General features: G+C 43.0%; 1 protein-coding gene across 6 annotated transcripts in view; it reads left to right on the top strand.

The window, feature by feature from the left end:
- LOC126292314 (pecanex-like protein 1) overlaps positions 1 to 25757 on the top strand; it is a 274150-nt gene that overhangs the window by 100959 nt on the left and 147434 nt on the right. For 5 of the 6 annotated variants that reach the window (XM_049986247.1, XM_049986250.1, XM_049986251.1 and 2 more), the window contains 2 exons: positions 14791 to 14988; positions 24290 to 24418. In XM_049986247.1, the coding sequence (XP_049842204.1) occupies positions 14791 to 14988; positions 24290 to 24418 (327 nt within the window). The remainder of the gene's footprint in view (positions 1 to 14790; positions 14989 to 24289; positions 24419 to 25757) is intronic. The other variant, XM_049986252.1, reaches the window with a different exon arrangement.

Below are 25757 nucleotides of genomic sequence, written 5' to 3'. Positions count from 1 at the left end.
GTGCAGGGAGTGGCAGCTGACCCTTGGCATAGACAAATGTAATGTATTGCGAACACATAGAAAGAAGAATCCTTTATTGTATGATTATACGATAGCAGAACAAACACTGGTTTGCAGTTACTTCTGTAAAATATCTCGGAGTATGCGTGCGAAACGATTTTAAGTGGAATGACCTTATAAAATTAACTGTTGGTAAGGTGGGTACCAGGTTGAGATTCATTGGGAGAGTCCTTAGAAAAGGAGGTGGCTTACAAAACACTCGTTCAACCTATACTTGAGTATTGCTCATCAATGTGAGATCCATACCAGATTGGGTTGAAGGAGGAGATAGAGAAGATCCAAAGAAGAGTGGCGCATTTCGTCACAGGTTTATTTGGTAAGGGTGATAGTGTTACGGAGATGTTTAGCAAACTCGAGTGGCAGAGTATGCAAGGGAGGCACTCTGCATTGCGGTGTAGCTTGCTTGCAAGGTTTCGAGAGGGTGCGTTTCTGGATGAGGTATCGGATATATTGCTTCCCCCTACTTATACCTCCCGAGAAGATCACGAATGCAAAATTAGAGAGATTCGAGCGCGCACGGAGGCTTTCCGGCAGTCGTTCTTCCCACGAACCATACGCGACTGGAACAGGAAAGAGAGGTAATGACAGTGGCACGTAAAGTGCCCTCCGCCACACACCGTTGGGTGGTTTATGGAGTATAAATGTAGATGTAGATGTATGTAAATGTACATTTGTTATTTGTTTAGGCACTGTTTACTTTCATTTTCAGGATATTTATTTTATGTCAGAGAGCCAGTCTGTGATTACATTGTATTGTGTTTGATGAAAATCAGTTTTTAATGAATGTGAAATAAAATTAACTTTTATCAAAGATAATAAAATGTCATTACAGGTATACTTCTGACATAAAAGTAGATCGGTAGTACGAAAGTTAGATTGGCAATATGACAGTTATGCTGTTATTTGTTGTTGTTTCAGTGCTTCCATTTTACCCACAGGTATGACTTGAAAATGTGCCGTGCTTGAAATAAGAAGTGGATAAGTAGTAAAACAGGATAAATTACAGCTCTGATCATTCGGAAGCAGTTCTCCGTGAAGTCTTGCACTGGGAGCTTTTTATCACAGTAGATAGTTCGTATCATTTTCATTTGTCGCTGAAGCAGTTGTTTGTGAAAAGTAATGTAGCATTATGCCACTGTGGTGTGAAATTCCTTACGTGCAAATCTTTAGATTCATAGAAAAAGGCAATGGGTATTTATTTAGCCTTTGAATTACTCTTTCCAGTCTTTCATTGAGATGACTTGGTAGTTTGCAAACCCTTGCTCCAGGGAAGCAGGGGGCCGTGCCGGTGGTAGTGTAACTACCAGCAGGGCTTCCTGAGTCAGACGGGCCTCTGCAGAGGAGCAAGACAAAGTGTGTGTCACAATGCCCTTTCTTTCCTCTTATCATATCCTGTTTTCCATCTCTCATCTTCAGAGATACGGACTTCTTTAGCAGTGGCATGCCATCTGTATAGGAGAGGGCCAACTCCAAATTGAAACCCGGGATCAGTACTTGTGTTAGGCACAAGTACGGTCCAACCAGAAATGAGTGGCAATGGCCTGCAGCCAACCTGACTCTGCACTTAATGTATTTTCGCTCCTGTGGAACCAGTCAGCTAGGAGAGGACACTCCATCCGTGTGAAAAAAAAAACACAGATAGTGGCAGTTACCAGTTATAAGGCTGCTCTAATGGGCATAGGAGCGGACGCCAGGGGTTACTGTTGACAGAGGGACATCGTAGGTCCACTGGACAGTCACCGCACGCTTAGAGCTGGGCAGTCCAGTCAGTCAGTCAGGTATTGGCCCGGCCCGGTGCCAATTGCTCCATTGGGTGTATGGAACACTAGCCCTACTAGAAGTTGCGACCGTAATATAGACACCTGCTGCTACAAAAATAAAAAAAATAAAAATAAAATACAAAATAAAGACATTTCATTATGTATCGGTACATAGAACATCTGCACTACACTCAGGTCTTCCCAGATGCTTGTGGCAGCTCAAAAGAGCTACACAAAACAGCTGCTATAGACTTAGATTTAGTCAGACTCAGTATCGCTATAACAGCATTGCAGGAAACCAGGTTACCTGAAGAAGGCTCAATACAGGAAAAAAACTACACTTTTTTCTGGATGGGCAAAGATGTTGCTTGCCCTAGACAGCACGGAATCCCGTTTTGCTTTCTGCCATGACTTGCTGTGTTGTACCGAAAATCCGACTGGGATCTCAGAACACATTATGACTCTGCGTTTCACAACAAATAGTGAATCACTGACACTGATATCTGTATATGCACCAACACTTACCTGAGCTGCAGATGCCAAGGATCTGTTTTATGAACAACTCAGTGATGTCATACGGGGACCTTCCATGCATTCCTGGTGATTTCGACGCTCGTATTGGTAGTGATTTTGTGACTTGGCATGACAGGCTAGGCAAACACAGAGTGGACAAGATGAATGAAAATGGTCTACAGTTGCTTGAATTCTGTGCAAAGTGTCAGTTGTGTGTCACTAATACATACTTTAAAGGAAAACTGAACAACAAGGTTTCCTGGATGCACCCCCGTTCAAAACATTGGCACCAATTAGATCTTATTCTAACTAAAAGGAAAGATCTGTGTTACTTTCTTCATACATATTTTTTCATTAGTTCAGGCTGTGACATGGATCATACACTACTAGTGACAAAAGTGCGCTTCGTGACCAAAAAATCTCACTCTGCCAGAACACCTTGCAAAACAAAAATTAACCTTTGCCAAACGAGAGATGCTGCTGCAGTGGAAGTATTTAGTGGCGAGACACGAAAAGAGATGGACACCTGGGACCCAGCTGCTTCTATTTCCGAAGACTGGCAGAAGATAAAATTGCTTGTTACTGTTACGGCTGGAAATGTGTTCGGTAATCTGGTAGCAAAATCCCAGGATTGGTTCATCGAGAATGTAGATGTCCTGAAACCTCTCCTTGAGGCTAAGCATCAGGCCACTGTCATCTGGCATAAAAAACCCATGGAGTTCTACACGCGGGTAGTTAAGCAAAGCAAAGGTAGCTGTTCAACGCACTGTCTGCAACTGCATCAATTCCTACTGGGAGCAACTTTGCCCTGGAATACAGGAGCGTTTCAATGGTGGCGACATTGGTGGTTTGGGCATCAAACGGACCATTGGACCCATTCCAAAGAAGAGCGTACCACTCAAGGAAATAGATGGAAAAGTCATCACAGATCGAAATCGTCCATTGCATTGTTGGGTAGAACATTACTCCAGCCTCTACTCACATGCCATCAACATTAGTCCAAACGCAATGGATGAAATTCCTCAGATGACACCTTACGGTGACTTGGATGTCACACCCACTATGGAGGAGCTTCAGTGAGCAATTGCACAGCTCAAATGTGGGAAGTGCCTTGGCAAAGATGACATCTCCACAGAAATTGTAAAACATAAGCCAACTTTCCGCAGCTTTCCAACCTCTTACTGAAATTTTGGGCTGAGGGTGCTCTGCCACAAGATATGCGCGATGCCAATATTGTTACTTTATACAAACTTATAGGTGATCGCGGTGATTGCAACTGTCACTATGGAATCTCACTTCTGAGTATACCTAGAAAAACATTTGCCCACGTGGTGTTGGACAGCTTCAGATGCTTGCCGAGTACATACATCCTGCAGAACAATGTGGGTTTCATCCACAATGATCTACAGTTGATATAATCTTCACACTCCTCAAATACAGGAAAAATGCCGCAAGCAGAAAACCCTTGTGTTCGTTGCCTTCATCCACATAAAGAAGGCGACAGAGTCAGCAGGGAAGGACTGTATGCAGTACTTTAGAAGATAGGGTGTTCTCTGAAGCTCTTAAAGATGTTCATGGCTTTTCACAAAGATATGGAAGGTGCTGTGATCTTCAACGGAATCACATCTGATCTGTTTGCTGTGGAAAGAGAGGTTCATCAAGGCTGCGTATTGGCTCCCACTCTGTTCAATATTTTTTCTCAGCACTCCTCAAAGTTCCTTTTGTGAAACTAACCTGGGCATTCATCTGTATATCAGATCTGATGGGAAGCTCTACAACATTTATCTGCTCAGATCCAAGCACTTCCAAGAAGACTTGCTTCTAAATAGCCTTTTGTTTGCTGCGTTCTTCTCCATGTGTATAAATGTAAAGAAGACGTTCGTCATGGCACAAGGATACACAGGTCCGCCTGTCATCAGACTGGACGGCTCCTTGTTGTAGGTAGTATATATATTCTGCTATCTTGGCTCAATAATGGCAGATGATCTCTCCCTGGGTGATGAGATAAATGCGTGAATAGGAAAGGCTGCCACACTTTTGGAAAATTCCGCATACGAGCATGGGACAACAAACATCTTAAATTTTCGACAAAAATACTTGTGTGTCAATCGTGTGTTGAGTACCCTCCTGTATGGGACTGAGACTTGGATGTCTTATGCCAAACAGGAACGAGAGCTCAATGCCTTCCACCTGTGGTGCTTACAGAGAATCTTGAGAATATCATGGAACAATTGTGTGACAAATGATATGGTTCTGAAAACTGCAAAAACAACATAGTATCACAGCCAAACTCAGACAATGTCGCCTGCGGTGGTTATGACATCTGCATCATATGGACTACTCCCGTCTGCCCCGGCGCACATTACTCAGTGACATAGCAGAAGCAAAGAGACCTTGTGGAAGACCTTCACTACACTTTTGGGATTGCGTCAAGCGTGATATGTGCGCATTTAATATTGACAGCAAATGGAGGAAATGGACTGCAGGTGGAAGCAAGATGCACAACCAAGTATGGTTTAACAACTTAGCTGCAACGCAGTCACGCAGACATGAGCTTATGACTAATCCTCCTGCTAGAGTGACTCATATTTGCCTCACTTGTGGGCACCAAGAAGGCTCTCACATCGGACTTCTCCAGGATGCCACTTGAGTCTTCCGACAGGAAGCACAAGGCCATTCGAAAAGTGCCATGATAGACGTACAATCTTGAAGAGCTTTGCAGCAATCGGAGGCACAACATTTACTATAGCTACACAAATGTGATGCCGCAGATCTTTTAGATCACAAACTGGTGTTGATAAACCCTCCCGGAAAAAAATCAAATGGCATAATGTCTGAACTTCTCAGGTGCGAAGCAATCAGTGTGCTACCTCTCCCGATCCAGCAGTTTGGGAACTCACGATTCCACAAGTCCCTCACGATGTTCACAAAATGGCATGGTGTGCCATCTTGTTGAAATACAATGTCACAAGGAAGTTGTGGCACAGCTTACAGCTCCAAGACGTCTATGTACATTGTTGAATTAACTGTAGGCTTCATGAAAAAGAATGGATCTATAACCCTGTGCTTCAACAATCTACATCACATATTCATGTTTGCACTCTTATCACCATGTTTGGGATGGTTCAATTCTCCAACTGCAGCAATTGTGTAGCACTGTTCAAGAAACAGACGAAATCGAGAAATACCTCATTTTCATCCGGTTTAGCCACAATTGTCGCTGTGAATGCCTTTTGTTGCAGCCTGTTCTCAAGCCCAATTTTGTGACAAAGCTGCAGTTTTCATGTAGGTTCTACCTTTTATGGATGATTGTGTAGTGCTGAATGAGGTAACAGTAACTGCATACTTGCTTGTCAGATTGACTAATGAGGGCTCCTCTGGAAGGACTACAGATTAATTCCACAATAGCCTCTGTATCTGTGTGCTTGGGTGGTGAGCCTACATTGAAAGCAAGCCCCCAGTTTCCCAAACCTTATCGAATGTTGCGTATTGGGAACATCGTCAGCTGATCGCAGTCTGTACTCGCATCAAAAACAACTTTAAACCAGTGTAACAGACTTTAGCACCATGAAAGAAAGCACACAGAACATATTCTGCTGTGGAGGCCACACGATTACTGATGCACATTTATACGAACAAACAGTTATGCTCATGTGCATGTGCTACCAACTGATATAAGCAAATGTATAAAACATTTTGAGTTACTATACTTGTAGAAACAAACCACCAATAAGTATCTCAATTATGTGTCAAGTTGTTACATTTTATATTGTTACAACACCATATAGCAGATAGGCACAACAAAGAGACTGTCACAAAATAAGCCTTTAGCCAAAAAGGCTACTGTCAATAACACACACACACACACACACACACACACACACACACACACACACAACCACAACCACAGTGGTAGCTAAAGCCAGATGATGAGCAGCAGCAGCAGTGCATGATGGGAAAGACAGCTGGGTGGAGGAAAGGAGGAGGGGAGGGGGAAGGATAGCAGAGTAGGATTGGGGGACGGTGAAGTGCTGTTGGGGAATATACAGGGACGAGGTTGAGAGAGGCTTGGGCAGCTAAGTACAGTTGGGAAGTTAGACGGAGGGTGCGGAAGAGAGGGGAGTGAGGTAGTGGAAAAGAAGAGGAGGACTGGGTTCGTTGGTGGAATATAGGGCAGAGGGCAGTGTAGTGCTGGAATGGGAACAGGGAAGGGGCTAGATGGATGAGAGCAATGACTAACGAAGGTTGAGGCCAGGAGGGTTATGGAAATGTAGGATATATTCCAGGGACAGTTCCCACCTGCGTTGTTCAGGAACAGGCTGTGAAGCTGTTATTGAAATGAAGAATGTCATGTTGGGCGGTGTGTTCAGCAACAAGGTGGTCCACTTGTTTCTCGGCCACATTTTGTCGGTAGCTGCTTGTGCGGACAGGCAACTTGTTGGTGTAGTGTCCCACATAGGATGCAGCACAGTGGCTGCAGCTTAGCTTGTAGATCACATGATTGGTTTCACAGATAGCCTTGCCTTTGATGGGATAGGCCATGTTAGTAACTGGACTGGGAGTAGGTGGTGTATGAGACAGGTCTTGCATCTGGGTCTATTGTGAGTCACGAGACAAGTGGTTGGGAGCAGGGGGTTGTGTAAGGATGGACTAGTATATTGTATAGGTTTGGTGGACGGCAGATTAGCACTGTGGGAGAGGTGAGAAGGAAGTGGGCAGGACATTTCTCATATCGGAGCACAACGAGAGGTAGTTGAAACGCTGGCGGTGAATGTAATTCGAGTGTTCCAGTCGTGGGTGGTACTGAGTTATGAAGGGAATGCTCCTCTGTGGATGGACAGTGAGATTTTATGAGGTGGTGTGTGATTGGAAAGATAAGGCACAGGAGATTGGTTTTTGTACAAGGTTGGGAGGATAATTATAGTCTGTAAAAGCCTCACTGAGACCCTTGGCATATTTTTACATTCCATACTGGATTTTCCATTGTTTGATTTTATATTAATGTATTTTTAAATAGACCAGACTATATCGTAGCTGCCTGACCATTGCTGCACATCTCTTGTGTGGCTGTTATGTTATTTTCTTTTGGCAAATTTATGCTAAGTGCTCCATTGCAGTATGATCATCAGATTATTAAAGATACTTTGAATAGAGAAACTTTCCAAATATAACTTAAAAAAAAAAGACCCTCATCAATCTACCTTATAATATTTTTGCTCAATCATATGTGTTTCCTTAATCTTGTATATACTTTGTAATCTCAAACTAAGAATTACACAAATCCATCTTTTTATCACGTTTTGTGCAATTTTCAGTTTTGTACCTCAAAACACTCGTGACTTAACATAGTGTACAGCGCATCTTTGTAAGTGAAGATTGGTATTACATTGTACTTGTGTTTAGTATCTCTAATCTTCACTCATATTGAAGCTCAAAAACTATCTTCATAAACATCTGACTGTGTGTATTTCTGCACCTAACTTGTTACTTGTAGCATGGTCAATTCCGTATCCCATCATTCATCATCTTGGACAGTTTCCAGCCTGGTCAGGTGTGTATGGAACATAGGCCTTTCCATCTTCCTCTGTCTTGCCACTATCTCTCCATCTTCACCTCAGTCCAGTCTTCTCCTTTCTTCTGGACCAATTTGTCTACTCCTTTCAGCCATCTGTCTCTTGCTCTTCCTCTTGGTCTCTTTCCTTCCAGTTTCATTTCGTGTATCCTCCTGGGTATCCTCTTCTCCTCCATTCTCTTAACGTGTGCATACCATCTCAGCCTTGATTCCACTATCTTCTCCTGTAATGGTTCCACCTTCATTAACTCTCTTATCCTATCATTTCTTAACGTGTCTTTATCCCATCATTATCAAACTGATTTAGTGCTTCAGTTGCATTGATCTCAATATTGATGGCCTATTAATTCCTTCACTGACCTTATGTCCCATGTTTCTGCTTCCTGTCTAGGGATCACTTTCATGTTTTCTTTGTCCAGTGACCAATAGAATTTGGATACTTGTAGCTAATACCTTTTATTGCAAACATATAAAAATATGATTTCTATTAGCTGAGTTAACTTTTTTAACAATTTATTTTTATTTACAGTGTGTTGAAAGTATCGCACTAGCAACTGTTTTAAGTATTAATCTTTTATTTCATTTCTAAAATTGTATTAGTCATTGTTGCTATCAGTAAATACAATCTAGAAAAAGTGAATTAGAGCTTAGTTTCTGGTAGCATTCAGAATTAGTGCACACAGTTGATGGTAGAGTGATACAGAGTTCAAAATTTAGCAGATGAAAATTGTTTAGTCAGAAATTGTTTCTCATATTACTCACTTTTTATATTTCTATGAGTAATATTATTTAGTGGAGAATTTTTATTTTAATATGCAACAAAAATGATACTTTGCATTGAACACACTATAAATTATATTAGTAGGTGTAGAGTAGAAGAAGGTGAAACCAAAGAATGGTTGTTGAAACTGTCTGAGGGAGAAGAATAGTGATTGCTCAAAACTGTTGAAACAGGAAAAATGTGGGAATGTAAAATTACAAAGCTTGTCTAACACGAAATACACTCCTGGAAATTGAAATAAGAACACCGTGAATTCATTGTCCCAGGAAGGGGAAACTTTATTGACACATTTCTGGGGTCAGATACATCACATGATCACACTGACAGAACCACAGGCACATAGACACAGGAAACAGAGCATGCACAATGTCGGCACTAGTACAGTGTATATCCACATTTTGCAGCAATGCAGGCTGCTATTCTCCCATGGAGACGATCGTACAGATGCTGGATGTAGTCCTGTGGAACGGCTTGCCATGCCATTTCCACCTGGCGCCTCAGTTGGACCAGCGTTCGTGCTGGACGTGCAGACCGCGTGAGACGACGCTTCATCCAGTCCCAAACATGCTCAATGGGGGACAGATCCGGAGATCTTGCTGGCCAGGGTAGTTGACTTACACCTTCTAGAGCATGTTGGGTGGCACGGGATACATGTGGGCGTGCATTGTCCTGTTGGAACAGCAAGTTCCCTTGCCGGTCTAGGAATGGTAGAACGATGGGTTCGATGACGGTTTGGATGTACCGTGCACTATTCAGTGTCCCCTCGACGATCACCAGAGGTGTACGGCCAGTGTAGGAGATCGCTCCCCACACCATGATGCCGGGTGTTGGCCCTGTGTGCCTCGGTCGTATGCAGTCCTGATTGTGGCGCTCACCTGCACGGCGCCAAACACGCATACGACCATCATTGGCACCAAGGCAGAAGCGACTCTCATCGCTGAAGACGACACATCTCCATTCGTCCCTCCATTCACGCCTGTCACGACACCACTGGAGGCGGGCTGCACGATGTTGGGGCGTGAGCGGAAGACGGCCTAACGGTGTGCGGGACCGTAGCCGAGCTTCATGGAGACGGTTGCGAATGGTCCTCGCCGATACCCCAGGAGCAACAGCGTCCCTAATTTGCTGGGAAGTGGCGGTGTGGTCCCCTACGGCACTGCGTAGGATCCTACGGTCTTGGCGTGCATCCGTGCGTCGCTGCGGTCCGGTCCCAGGTCGACGGGCACGTGCACCTTCCGCCAACCACTGGCGACAACATCGATGTACTGTGGAGACCTCACGCCCCACGTGTTGAGCAATTCGGCGGTACGTCCACCCGGCCTCCCGCATGCCCACTATACGCCCTCGCTCAATGTCCGTCAGCTGCACGGTTCACGTCCACTCTGTCGCAGCATGCTACCAGTGTTAAAGACTGCGACGGAGCTCCGTGTGCCACGGCAAACTGGCTGATACTGACGGCAGCGGTGCACAAATGCTGCGCAGCTAGCGCCATTCGACGGCCAACACCGCGGTTCCTGGTGTGTCCGCTGTGCCATGCGTGTGATCATTGCTTGTACAGCCCTCTCGCAGTATCCGGACCAAGTATGGTGGGTCTGACACACCGGTGTCAATGTGTTCTTTTTTCCATTTCCAGGAGTGTAGTATTGAACAGAAAGGATGGCAATGGATGCAGACATGAAACTGTGAGATTTGTAGATGTACATTCTTTTTCTCTGTCTTTTCTGCATAGCCACCGTTACTCTCTAAGCGGTTTTGGACCACTGACCAAGATTTTTTAAAACTTCCTGCATACTATTCCACCTCTTGGGATTTCAGTCAATCTCAAACTCATCATGTACTTGTCTATGAAACACTGATATGCTAGTTATTTCTTTGTGCATAGGAAGAGATAGTCTGGTTGAGAATATGTTTTTAATGGAGTTGGTAGAGACTCTCTGTTCTGAAATAACAGTATGTTCGGACAGTTTGATCAGTAGTCACCCGATGAACTCTGTGCACTCTAGCTAGGTATAATTGTTGAAATTTGTAGCAAGTTGATTAAGGGATTTGAGTTCCAACACTTCTTGACCCTTCTTCTAAGCAATCATCTCCTCCATTGCTCAGCCTTCTGCTTCACTTTTCAATGGGTGTATTCTTACCACTTTCCCTAAATGTGTAAATCTATTGCATTACTTTTCCTTTAATCGTTGCTGAAGGCTCATTAATGCCGATCAGTTCATGGTAAATTTCAGCTAAACATTGTCCTTTTGCTTGGAGAAATAGGACTGCAAAATGTAACGCCGTCAGTGGGATTGTTGGGTTTTCAGCAACCTTAACCCACTGTTGTACAGAGATAAAGTAGGATCAATGTGTGATACTGAACAAGGACAAGCTTTTATGGTAGAGAATATTTTATATCTACTTGCTTGTTTATCCCTTTTTAAGGAAACAGACTGTATTCTCAAGACAAAATGAATGTATTGCATATTTACAGCTTCAGGTCACACAAATAGTATCATTAAGTAGTGTGCCTATTGTGTATAGGTTCTTTAGCTCTTGTAACAATATTACAAGAAGGAAAGTTGCTTCTCACCATATAGCAGAGATGTTGAGTCGCAGATAGACACAACAAAAAGACTCTCACAATTGGCAGTATGGCTTACTGGCTACAAGCTTTCATTGTGTAAGCCTTTTTGTTGTGTCCACCTGCAACTCAACATCTCTGCTTTCATTGTGTAAGCCTTTTTGTTGTGTCCACCTGTGACTGAGCATCTCCGTTATATGGTGAGTAGCCATAGTATTGTTACATTCCATCCTGGATTTTCCATAGTTTGATTCTTCAGCTCATGGAATTTTTTGTACATTTGTTTTACTGCTTTTGCCATTTCGTTCATCTGATTTACAGCTGCTTGCTGTCCTTGGCTTCTTGCACACTCTATCCCCATGTTCTCCTTGCCATTTCTTGCCCTTATTTTTCAGAAAGGTCTCAATTCCATGTTTTTAAAGGCCACTTTTCCTCGTTCATCCTGTAAGACGTACACACTAAAGCAGCCTATTTCCTTATATCCTGTTTAACATACTGCCTGAAAAACTAGTGAGGGTGTAGCGTGGTAGATTGTTTTGAGAAATAATTGTTAAGAGAAAAATTTTGTATGTTGCGCTGCTTTTGAGTTAATTAGCTTTGAAGTTAGCCAGTCAAGCCATTGCAAGTGCAAATTCATGTGGCCCATCAGATAAAATTAGTGTCAGTTGTCATCATAGCATAGATGATAGTGCATGAGACTGCTCAGCCATCGGGTTGTGTTCAATCCCCACTACTGTCCCATGCCCAATTTTGCTCTATTGCTCAATTTTAGGAAACCAGATGAAGAACATGTTCAGTGACACCATCTCTGGCGGGCCATTTGAATTGGCATATACAAGGGTCTGAGTGAGTGACTTCAATGCTAATTTACTTGGAAATGACACAGTGTATAACATTTTTTCGTAACAATTTTTTCTCAGCACAACTTGCTATGCAACACTCTTATGAGCTTTTCAGACTTACTGACCACCCTGTATATCATTCTCTCTTTTGTGGATGCATTTTGCACATGCTTCTGTCACTGTAGTCTTCCACTGCTTCTTACTACAAGCATTTTCAGACTTGATTATTTCCTGCTTTTGTTCTTTCGCTAATGTTCTGTGCTTAAGAAACACGGTTTACACCAAATTGGACGTAAGTGAACAAGCATTCTCTTCAGTTGAACCAATAGGCGAATGTGAGCAAACAGCATTTGATCATATTCAGTTCACATTCACCGGTGTTCGTGTTCTGTCAGTTATCAGTTTTTTCTGCGAACCGTAAGAGAAATGTCATATGTTATCTGATTTTGCACTTGCAGCACAGAGAGCAGCTGTCTACTATTTGGCACATGAACTACTTTTGTTATCGAATGAAGTTCTGTGAATGATGGGTCAGTCAGAAGAAAATGTATTGTTGCTAATATAAGAGTGTAGATGTCAGAAGTGCTTATGGGATCAAGAGATCCACTGCACAAAATGTCAGACAAAAAGAAATATGCTAGGTAGAAATTATCAAGGCACTCAAAGATTCATCTGCAGAGATGAGAAGGAAAACAAATTCATTACTTGCTTCCATCAGGTAGGACAGAGAAAAGAAGCAGGGTGTATTTACTTATATTAAAATGGAACAGCAAAGTAAATTTCCATGGAAGTAAACAAATTGAAATATGTATATTTTATACTGCTTAATGTTAAATTAAAAATATGAAAGGCCGTAATCTTCATGTGGCATATGTGACAGGTAGCTGTAATTACTTCGCAGATGTATCACTGCTATTTTAATGTAATACAACAAATAAGCAAAAATAGTTTCCTTGAGGATCATATCATTTCCTCTCCAAAAAACTATTGTGTAGATTTTATCAGGTAGCATGCATGACACATCATATGAATATTTTACATTACATTAATCATACTTTAACAATGAGTACTTTACACAAATGTCACTGTAGATATTAGGAAGTATCTGAGATATTGTGACTATTGAACTGTGAAATGGTTGTTAATGCATCTGTCTTGGTTTAAAAAGAATCACTGCGTAAATACTGCCTTTTCTTCAGTTTATGTTACTTGTTAGCAATCAATGCCCTGCTTTGTAATTTTCCAAATTGCAGTTAGACTCTAGTGAAAAGTGTCAGCCGACATACCTGCATAGTTTTGAAACAATTTTGAGGAAGGCTGAAGTTAAAATTCAGTGATGAGTGCATTACTTCTATACGTTACAAGTACAGAAATCCAGGCAGCAACATTTTTCTTTCCATATGGCATTTTGCTTGCTTTCCCAAGACGAGCCTTTACTGAGAGCAGCAAATCTGCCTTGCAAAATGAACCTTGCCGAAAATCACAGTTTTGAAATCTCGGCTATAACTATGATTGAATCAGCCTTGATTGAAACCTGTATGCCTGTTACTGGCACCATACACATTTGTAGGGTTGGCATGCTACACTTGTTTTCTTATTTTCTCTTCCATTCCCTCCACTGTAGATATGTGTTTTCGGATACAAGAAAAGGTGCTGAACTCTGGCAAATTGTCTGAACTTGTGTTTGCTTCCATTCTCTCTGGTGTAAACATTGCATAAGTTATAGAATGTAATCCTCTCAATAATTTTATAATGTATTCGCCTAATAAAGATCATTTTTTATGAGCTTTGCACACTGTATACTACATAGTTGTTGTACGGCTTTATGTCACTGTCTTATTCAGTGTTGTATAACCTTTCCACAAGCTGGATGCTTATCAATCACAGACCCAAGTTAATAGAATTCTTCAGAGGCCTTGGTGTTTCTGTAAATTTTTGATGGAAGCTCCCAAAACCTTTCAAAATTCACACGTGTAAAACCCTTCCAACTTCACACATGTATACACTCAGATTAAAATAACTTTGTGATTGATATTTCAGCCGATCAGGTGGCAGGGTCCTGGCATCAAACAAATGCTGTTCTTTCTTGGGCTTCCATCTCCTGTGTTGCTTCTTCAGTAGAATGTGTAGGGTATTGCCATGCGGTGCAGGTTACATAAGAGGGGGCAGAACCCAGTTGTTTGGTGTGATTTACATTGATTGCACAAACGAATGGGCATATTAGCTGAAGGTATGTCCCCCCCCCCCCCCCCCTCCCCACCAAGCACTGATGTCCGCTAGTCACAAAGTTATATTAATTTTATATGAGTTACAGCATTGTCGGTATTGGTGGTAACTGCCACCAGATCATCTGCAAACAATAATATGTGAAAGTATGGATCACCTGTTTTCAGTACACTTACTTGTTCATAAATGGAATTTTTTAAACTCATTAATATTTAAAAAATTATGAAAATGGGGAGTCAGCAATAAGAATTTCTAAGTTTTGTCATATCATGTCTGTATGTCTGTTAGCCCTATTCCAGTTGACCTCGTTTTGACAGCTTGTAAGTACGCACAAGTTCGCACTCCTCTTCTCTCTCACTATAATTGCTGTTAACTGTTTCAAATTTGTTCCCATACCCCAACTATACTGTATCACCTATTTAACCTGTGACGCTCCAGTGCTGTACGTCCGAGATGAAACGGTTCTGTGACAGGTGGCTGCCGCAAGGACTCGGAAGACTCCGGCAGCTCGAGCACGACGCCGAGTGCTGAGCACGAGGGTTCGAAGCTGCTGCCGAGAGATCGCGGGGGCAGTGGTAGCCGAGAGGCGGGCAGTGGGCAGGGCAGCATCCGCAGCCAGGGAGCCATTCCCAAGCAGCGCCAGAGGCAACGCCAGCGGCGGTCCTCGGCAGGTGGGCTGTGTGCTGCGTGGTCACTTGGACCTCACATTGTGGGAGATAATCTGATATTTGATAAAGATGAGGTTAAACAACTGAAATTTTAAATTCCAGACATTAATAATTAAAATATTAATGAAAGTATACAGTTGTAAAATTATGAGGTTGATTTGGTGGGCATTACTTAACTTAAGGAGGTGAAATTTTAGTTCCGCCAGTAGCAGTAACCAGCTGTCACTTCCAAAAAAATTTCATAAGTGCCCACTTTTCATCCAGTTTCAACCAGAGCATGAATACCTCATCACATTTCTCTACAAAGACTGTGAGTGTTTGTTGTCAGTCCCCACGGTCTCTGCCCTCTCCCCCCTCGCCCGGTCTCTGCCCTACAGCCTCCAGTCTCCACCCTCCCCCCGGTCTCTGGTCTCTGCCCTCTCCCCCCTCGCCCGGTCTCTGCCCTACAGCCTCCAGTCTCCATCCTCCCCCCGGTCTCTGCCCTCTCCCCTGGTCTCTGCCCTCCCCCCCCCCGGTCTCTTCCCCCCCCCCCCCCCCCCGGTCTCTGCCCTCCCACCCGATCTCTGCCCTCCCCCCGGTCTCTGCCCTCTCCCCCCCGCCCGGTCTCTGCCCTACGGCCCCCAGTCTCCATCCTTCCCCCCGGTCTCTGCCCTCTCCCCCGGTCTCTGCCCTCCCCCCACCCCCCAGTCTCTGCCCTCCCCCCCAGGTCTCTGCCCTATGGCCCTCCGGTCTCTACCCTCCCCCCCCGGTCTCTGCCCTCCCCCCCCCCCCCCCGGGTCTGTGCCCTACGGCCTCCCAGTCTGTGCCCTACGCCCCCTGTGTCTGTCCTACTCCCCCCCTGCTTCTGCCCTACGCCCCCCTGCCTCTGCCCTACGCCCGCCCCCCTGGTCTCTGCCCTCCCTCCGGTCTCCACCCTCCCTCCCCCCGGTCTCTGCCCTCCTTCCCCCCTTTGACTCTGCCCTCCCTATGCCCTACCAGCCAGTCTGTGCCCTACGCCCTCTGCCCCTGTGTTTGTCTCTGTCTCCACACTCTACCATCTCTGCCCTCCACCCTGTCCCTGCCATCCCCGTCCAATGCAGCACTCTACCCCCGTGCGTGCCCTCCCCTCCCCCAACACAGGCCCCTCCACCATCCCCACCCCTCCCCCTCCCCCAACAGAGTCCTCTCCCCCTGCCCCCATCCTCACCCTCCCCACCCCGCAACACAGCCCTCTCCCCCAGTTCCTGCCCTCCCCTCCCCCAACATGGCCCTCTCCCCCCATCCCCGCCATTCCGCCCGTCCCCACCCTCCTCCCATCTCCAGCCCTCCTGTCTCCACCCACCCACTCCACCCACCTCTGCCCTCCACCCCACCACCTCCACCCACACCCCACAGCCTCCGCCCTCCACCCACCACCGCTGTCCTCTCCACCCACTCTCCCCACCTGTGGCCCCCCACTCCTGTGCCTCCCCTCAAGCCCCCGTGCTTTGAACCACCTCTGCCTTGGCTCCATCCCTGCCTTGTTTGCTTAAGTGCTTTTGTTAAGTAATTGCTCATTTGATATGCGTTTCCATAATCTTCATTTTTAAGATGCTTCGCTTGTAATGTAATTTAATCTTGTGTAATTGGTGGAATATCTTTTTTTCTATTTAAAAACAAAGTCTTGCTGTTCCCTCTGAGATTCTTTCAATAACTGATTTTTTTTCTCTGCTGTAAAATGTACACTTTATTTTATGCTGTTCATTTGTGATAAAACGTGCTAATAATTCCACTGGGTCTTTGGTTTTTGTCAGAGTACATATAACACCACTTACTTATAACACTTGATCTTATTTAACTCCTCTTCCAACTTCAGTAACTTTTTTTTGTATGCTAAATCACTGCTGCTTACTGCCCTAAATACAAATAATAGTAGCAGTTCTAATGTTCACGTTTTTCACATTCTTTTCTATTCAACCAAACTTCATTATGCAAGGTGTGTGCACTGAAGTGGCTAGGAATGCCCTGTGACCTGAAGCCATTGCTCGGTTTTCCTCGCTGAGCTACTCCTGATATCCTTTCACCTGATTGAGTAGTTCCAACATCGGAGGAACCAGCAGATGGAGAAATGGCTTGGTACAACCCTACAACACTAACCTGCCAAAGCTTGAGGTGTCTGGTGATATGGATAAACACTATAACCATGAGGAGAACTGTATTCACAGCAATCTTGGCGTGACACAAGTGCTTCTGTATCTCATAATCTGGAACCAACATGACCAGAGTGCTGATTTGCGCTAGCCAGAACCTTATTTCAGTATTGGGATTGAACAATATCTGTCTGTGTGACACACAATATGACTATAGCCTCACCCAGAGATTGCACAACTAGTTGTGTGATATTTTTCCCCAGAATTTGCTACAGTTTTCCACAGGCTACATGTGAAACACCAAGTCTTTTGTCAAGTAGTTGGCTGTGGGCGGCTGTCTGAACAAGGTGCATTATGGGAATGCTCAGAAATTAAAAAAAAAAGGAGTTCCCTGCAGTGATGGTGTTATGTGCAAGAAAGTTTGATGACAACATGAATTCAAAAGTTTATAAATACACCTTCTGCCTCAGTATCCACTATGAGAAGATGAGCTGCTGAATTTAATGAAACCATGGAAGTGTCAAAGGTGATCCACACGATGAGTGTAACTGCACTGGAAACTATCAAAAAAAGTGTACATTATGAGTTTGGGTAGTCGGCATACAAGTTTAAGTGAAATTTGCAGTATTGTAGAGATTTCAAAAAATATTTTGGCTACATTTTTCCTTGATGATTCCACGTGAGAAAGACATTCTCCCCATGTGCACGGCAGTTCAGAAACATACTCGCACAACAATATCTGAACAGTGTTTGCCCCATTTTCATAACAAGAAATGTGACTTTCTGCACGAGTATGTTTGCATCGGATGAAACATAAAACTACACACGAGAATCAGAACAACAACTAAAACAACGGACAGAAGCCAGGTCTTCAGCTCCAATGAAAACAAAGACTAAGCCATCAGTGGGAACTGTAATGGCATCTGTGTTTCAGTATGTAAAACAAATTCTGTTAATTGGCTGTCTTCACAGATAATACAGTAACTTGAAATATTATTAAAACCTTTTAATGGATCTGTGTGCAAAAAATTGAGTAAAGAGATTTCTTTTGCAGAAGAAGAAGAAAAAATCATATTTCATCAAGACAGTGCATCTTACCTTGAAAGTGTCTTGGCAATGAGAAATTCAGGGACCTGAAGTATGAAGTGTTGAATATCTGCCTCACACCCCGGATTTGGCTCCATCAGGCTCAGTGTGTTTGCTGAAGTCTGTCTTCCATGCTGGTTAGCATTTTTTGTCCAACCAATAATCGATTGCAAATGTAAATTAATATTTTGCATTAATTTGAGAGGAACACTATAAATATGGAAAAATGCCCTTGAAAGACTGTTGAGAGTAGTGTGTTTATGCCAGTATTATGTCGTAAAATATAACATTTTTGAAAACATAAATCCTCATTTTCACTATCAGGCAGGGAATTTCTCAGACAATCCTCATCTCGTGCATTTAGTCAAGGGGTAGAGCATACATTCGGCTCCCCTCAGTGTAGTATGGGTGGAGAAGCAGCTGTGTTTATTCCCAATAAAGTGTGATCCATTAAGATCATTATCTTATAGGTACCAACAGCTGTCTGACACTAATATGTGAATTGGACATGTTGATCTACCCTGGTTGATTCTTCTAATACTCACTAAGATTTTATTAAAGGTTCTCCTCTCAGTTCATAGTAGTAACCATCTTCCATTTCGATTGAAGTCTAGTTCTTACATTGAATCTAAAGCTGCCCTTTATTAAAGTTTCAATTTTCATTTCTGTTAAGCTTTTTGTGGCATCTTTATAGAAATCATGGTTTTAGTCGTAAGGGTTTTACGGTTTTATTTCATTTAAATCTTATTTGGCTAATATCGGCTTGGTTTTGGGTGTAATACAAAAGGCAAAAATTTGAAGATAACATAGTCAGGAAGTTATTGTAGTGTTTGCTTAAAAGCTGTTTTCATTTTATGAGTTGCTGATTGAAGCACAATTATTTATTTTATAGTGTGAGTAATTTGAAGAATATTAGAAATAGAATTATTCTGTTAATTACATGTTCCATGGATAATTTGCATTGTTCCTATCAAAATTGTAAAGTTCATAGACTATATTCATAGAATTTGTTTGCATATGTGTAGGGCTAAATGTTGGCCACTTACAAATTATGAAAGAACGCCATAGCTTAAATTTGATAAAAATGAGTGTATTAGTTTCTAACAGTGCACACATTACTGGAGAAACCGTGCTTAAATTTAAAAGTGGAGTATGCATATTTGTTCCATATTCTAAAAGTTTTAACTGGAAATTTGCGTACAGAGTAGACAGTTGTAGACCAGGAGAAGCAACCTGAGATTTGGTTTAAAATTTGTTTTGTCAACCTGTCAGGCTATGTAGTTGTTGAGGATAGATGAAGATCTATGTTGGTGTTTCTTTCAGGTAGTGATTCAAATAATAGTGGCATTATGTCTTCAGGAGTCACCCAGTGATGTTATGAGGTAGGTGATTGTGATAGCAAGTGTGAAGACTTCGTCTGCTACGTCTTCATATTTCTTAATGTGCTCTCATTGTGGGGGGAAGTTTGTATTTTATTTTGAGTTGCACAGTTTGTGTGGGCTGTTCTAACCGAAGTTCCACCACATCAGTGGTATAGATCTTTCCTTGTGTAAATCCTTTTAAGGTTTGGCTGAATTGTGTTGCAGTGCTGTGATAGTGGTTTTGTGAACTACTTTTCTGTGTGTTTCATTTCCAAGTCTAAGTAGCTTTGTACCCATCCTTCTGGTGAGTACTGTTTTCTAATCACTGCAAATGTCTCACTTTGTAGAATTGCATCTGAAAATTTGATGATCAGTCTGATGAATGTCTTGTGTGAACAATTGATGAGTTACTACTTTTGTGCTTTTGTATCTGAATTTAATGTAGTATTCTGCCACTTGTCAGTAGTGTTCCTGATGTGTGTCTTGAAATTTAGTGTTTACTGGGGTAACTCAGTTGTACACTGAAGGCCATTAGAATTGCAGCAACAAGAAAAGTAACAAATAACAAAATTTTACATATTGTGTGTGTACTGTATAATATGAACTTGAATCGGCATCATTGTCCCCGCCACTCTTTTTTAAATAAAAAAATCTTTTTAGCCTCATTATGGCTGTAAATTTAGAGTCATCATATCTGCTCCCAGTGTTGGATCTTTCTTGGACCAGACCAGCCTTATTTGCTGGTAGGTCCATGGCTCGGTGCTGTTATCAGCTGTTAAATATGTTGATTGTGCTTCACACACACACACAGCATATGAGCAGCAATGTGTGACTAGTTTTGTTTGGAGCAAGAGATGAATGCCCATTGAAATAGAGAGAGAAATACAGCCCACTTATGCGGAAAAGTGTCTGGCTGTTAGGAGCGTGATGTGGCTGTGTTGTGATTTTGCAAAAAGACTTGCTTGAAAGGGTGTGTTTCGAGAAGCCACATTCTTCACTGACTGATGGCAACATTCCCGCACAGATGCAATGGTGAAAGTGGATAGGCATGTGCACTTTAAGCGCATTTCTCAAGAGCTTAGATTTACGTACTGGAATGTTTGCGATAGTATCCACAACAAGATGAGCGACATGTGGCAGTCACAACTGCTGACAAGCTCCGGTCATGTTACTGGAAGAGTCTGGCTCGCCCACCATACAGCTCGGACTTTGCACTTAGTGGTGTCCACATTTTCGGTCCACTGGAAAAGTTCCTGGCAGGACTGCGATTTGTGTGCAATGGTGAAGCGGAGACAGCAGTCCGACAGTGGTTTCACTGTATGCTGGACAAATTCTAATGGAACAGATGTCTGAACTGGTGTGAGGACTATGTGGAGAAATAGTGTAAGCTACCCAGAATAGTATGTTTATCTGTAAGTACCTGTGTTCCCGTTATTTCATCCAATGAAAAACAGGGTCAAAGACTTTCTGATTCGCTCTTATAAGGACAAACAAGATTTGATTTTTAAGTGAATAGAGTGTATACAGGGTGCTAAATTTAGCACACACAACTGCCAACTCTGTTGGCCACAATGGCTGGGTATAGAGTCAAGCAGAGCTTCTTGACAGATACAGATAAGCCATTCCACGCCGCTGCAACTCTGTGCCAGAGTGCATCAAACTCAATGGGATGCCAAATAGTGGCATTCTGGTGTATCGGCAACCTGTGGCCAGATGTTTTCAATGGGTGAGAGAGATGGAGAACGTGTTGGCCAGAGCAACAGTCAAACACCCTGCGTGTTGAGGTAGGTCAGGTCACCATGGGCAATGTGCACTTATGTTATGTTATTTAAAGATAACATCACAAATATCTCAAAGATAGGACACGCCAGAAATGTATCGCCTGTTGCGCAAATTAACGACTGTGAAAACTTGAGGTGATGGTGTTCTGTACACAAAGGTACACTGTACCACTGAGCCAGGTGCCGGACCCATATGTTGGTGACGAATAAAATATGGCAATGTTCATTCTTTTCAGAGCCTCCGCTATTCGTGTATGACACTTCATATGTTATATCTAAAAACAAAGATGATGTGACTTACCTAACGTAAGCGCTGGCAGGTCGATAGACACACAAACAAACACAAACACACACACAAAATTCAAGCTTTCACAACCAATGGTTGCTTCGTCAGGAAAGAGAGAAGGAGAGGGAAAGACGAAAGGATGTGGGTTGTAAGGGAGACGGTAAGGAGTCATTCCAATCCCGGGAGCGGAAAGACTTACCTTAGGGGGAAAAAAGGACAGGTATACACTCGCGCGCACACACACACACACACACACACACACACACACACACACACACACACACACACACATATCCATCCGCACATACACAGACACACTTCCTTTCATGCCGATCACCTGCCACCCTACCTAAAACCTCTTTCCTCATTACCTTAGGCAGCTTTATTCTGACCCACAACTTTTTCACTTTTGAAGGCCAGACATACCAACAATTAAAGGGAACACCCATGGGTACCAGGATGGCCCCCTCGTACGCCAACCTATTCATGGGTCGCTTAGGGGAAGCCTTCTTGGTTACCCAGGCCTGCCAACCCAAAGTTTGGTACAGATTTATTGATGACATCTTCATGATCTGGACTCACAGTGAAGAAGAACTCCAGAATTTCCTCTCCAACCTCAACTCCTTTGGTTCCATCAGATTCACCTGGTCCTACTCCAAATCCCATGCCACTTTCCTTGAAGTTGACCTCCATCTGTCCAATGGCCAGCTTCACACATCCGTCCACATCAAACCCACCAACAAGCAACAGTACCTCCATTATGACAGCTGCCACCCATTCTACATCAAACGGTCCCTTTCCTACAGCCTAGGTCTTCGTGGCAAACGAATCTGCTCCAGTCAGGAATCCCTGAACCATTGCACCAACAACCTGAAAACAGCTTTCGCATCCTGCAGCTACCCTCCCGACCTGGTACAGAAGCAAATAACCAGAGCCACTTCCTCATCCCCTCAAACCCAGAACCTCCCACAGAAGAACCACAAAAGTGCCCCACTTGTGACAGGATACTTTCTGGGACTGGATCAGACTCTGAATCTGGCTCTCCAGCAAGGATACGACTTCCTCAAATCCTGCCCTGAAATGAGATCCATCCTTCATGAAGTCCTCCCTACTCCACCAAGAGTGTCTTTCCGCCGTCCACCTAACCTTCGTAACCTCTTAGTTCAACCCTATGAAATCCCCAAACCACCTTCCCTACTCTCTGGCTCCTACCCTTGTAACCGCCCCCAGTGTAAAACCTGTCCCACCACCACCACCTACTCCAGTCCTGTAACCCAGAAGGTGTACTCAATCAAAGACAGAGCCACGTGTGTAAAGCACCCACGTGATTTACCAACTGACCTGCCTACACTGTGAAGCTTTCTGTGTGGGAATGACCAGCAACAAACTGTCCATTCGCATGAATGGACACAGGCAGACAGTGTTTGTTGGTAATGAGGATCAGCCTGTGGCTAAACATGCCTTGGTGCACGGCCAGCACATCTTGGCACAGTGTTACACCGTCCGGGTTATCTGGATACTTCCCACTAACACCAACCTGTCAGAACTCCGGAGATGGGAACTTGCCCTTCAGTACATCCTCTCTTCTCATTATCCGCCAGGCCTCAACCTCCGCTAATTTCAAGTTGCCGCCGTTCATACCTCACCTGTCTTTCAACAACATCTTTGCCTCTGTACTTCCGCATCGACTGACATCTCTGGCCAAACTCTTTGCCTTTACAAATGTCTGCTTGTGTCTGTGTATGTGCAGATGGACATGGGTGTGTGTGTGTGCGTGCGAGTTTATACCTGTTCTTTTTTCCCCCTAAGGTAAATCTTTCCGCTCTCGGGATTGGAATGACTCCTTACCCTCTCCCTTAAAACCCACATCCTTTCGTCTTTCCCTCTCCTTCTCTCTTTCCTGACGAAGCAACCGTTCGTTGCGAAAGCTTGACTTTTGTGTGTATGTGTTTGTGTTTGTTTGTGTGTCTATCGACCTGCCAGCGCTTTCGTTGGGTAAGTCACATCATCTTTGTTATTAGATATATTTTTCCCACGTGGAATGTTTCCCTCTATTATATACACTTCATATGCTGTCGTACTATCTGTGTCGGTACCTGCCTTGTTGTAAAGGAGTGCATTTACTGACTTGGGGCATAGTTGTACATCCTGCACTGTCTAGTCAAAATGTGTCTATCCTCTCAGATGCTGGTCACATGAAGGCATTGAGATTCTGGCTGGCACAAAGTATAGCCCTTCAGAACCCACCAGTTCCAATTTTGTATTGCAGTTGCAGAATTGCAACTGACACAAATGGCAATATTGTGGAGTGATAAACCGCAGTCTTGATAGACCACAATCTTGTCATTGCCGTATTGTGACTTGTGCTGGTAAATGTATCACCTCCTTTCATGAGAGATAATGTTATGTTATCACAACAGCCAATATTCATATTTGGTTTTTGAATGAGAAAATTGCTGCATAATCTCCCTTCTGTACAGAAAGTAGATTGTGTTACTCATATCTACCTTGTCTGGTTGTGCTGAAATGCTAATGATTTGTGTATCCTAGCATACAATGCACTTTTTACCATCTTTGTTGTGTCACAGTTTGAAAGGCCTGGACTGTATACAGGTGTGCCATTTGTCACTAGTGGCCTATTCTATATTAGTCTTTTATTTATATTTGTTGCCCTTTTTGCAGCTGCAGAAACAGCAGATGAGCAGCCACGCAGTGCCGTGCCTCTGGTCGTTCGGGAGGCACACATAACTACGACGAGCGACAACTTTGACAGCTGGAGGCGCCTGAGAAAAGCGGCAAGGGACCACGAGCGTAAGTCCCCCATCTAATTGTGTAGTGTGTTACAAAATTACTGTATTATGCCATTTTACTGGCTGAACAGAAAAGTAATTTTAAGACAAAATTATTTTATTTGGTAAAGGAGTAATCACTATGTTGTTCTTGTTAGTAGTGGTGGAAGTGCTCTTTTTTTTTTTTTTTTTTGCAAAAGTGCAGTTGTTGACTGCTGAGAGCTATGAAATAATTTTTAAATAACTATTCTCAACACCATCAAAATAAAATTTCATTTTATCCTCATTTATTTTTACTGTCCAACTCCATAGCGATCAGTTTTTGTATAGCAAACTTCATAGTTATAACATGACAGATCAGTAAAAACCACTTGGAGTTAAGACTAACAAAATTTAAAAAGTGACAACATTATGTTGTCCAAACTCAGTAACTCTACAGTACTGTGGCAGCTTGGTGCAGACTAAGCCTGTACATAGTGCTAACTTTACACGATTGAAGCTCAGGAGTGACTGGCAACGGCATTGTCCACGGAGTCTGTTTAATATAGCTTGAGTACAAAATGATTGCATTTTAAACTTAACATAAAAAAGGTAGATGATAGTTAATTGTATATAAATAATTTATTTTCTTTAACTATTTCTTTAACTGACACACATACTAGAGGTTCTAATGTATGTAATAGAATTTTGGATGTACACTTTTATCACTGGACTTTAACAAAACCTGCTAAGAAATTTCTGGAAACTGAAATTTTCTGTTTGAAATATTTCAGTAACTAACACATTATAGTAGTAAAGCATGCATTTTGGAGACAGAAAAATAAGGGGTATGAGACTGTGACATTAGTTTTTTTGTGAAGATTCCTTTTTAAGATTTGAACATTGCAGAATTCTGAAGAGTGCAATAATTTTGTATGGATATAGCTATGTCTACTATAAAACAAACATTTATAAATGGGTATCATTTTCAAGTGCACGTGATTTATAGGAACCTTAAATTTTCAGTATACACTCTAAGACAAAGAAGGCACACCACAAAGGTGTTGTGCAAATTGGTCACAAATTGATATTCGTACACGTATTGCCGGAATATGAAAAATTGTACACTTTGGCGGCCAGTTGACAAATGTCTGACACTGCAGCGCAGCACGTGAACAATAGACACAGATGTCGGCGTTTCAGAGAGAACGTGTAGTTGGGCTCGAAGAAGCCAGTCGGAGTAATAGACGAATTGCTTGACATTTCAATAGGAGTGATGCCACTATTCGGTGATGTTGGCAGAAACAGATGAGCGATAGCTGAACATGCCATCGAGAAGGAAGTGGTCGACTTACAGAATGTAAGGGCGAAGCAATCGTCAC

The sequence above is a fragment of the Schistocerca gregaria genome, chromosome 9 (assembly GCF_023897955.1).
Source record: "Schistocerca gregaria isolate iqSchGreg1 chromosome 9, iqSchGreg1.2, whole genome shotgun sequence".
Lineage (NCBI taxonomy): Eukaryota > Metazoa > Arthropoda > Insecta > Orthoptera > Acrididae > Schistocerca > Schistocerca gregaria.
Note: the sequence above shows the minus strand (reverse complement) of the source record. Positions and strands in the feature narration are given on the sequence as shown.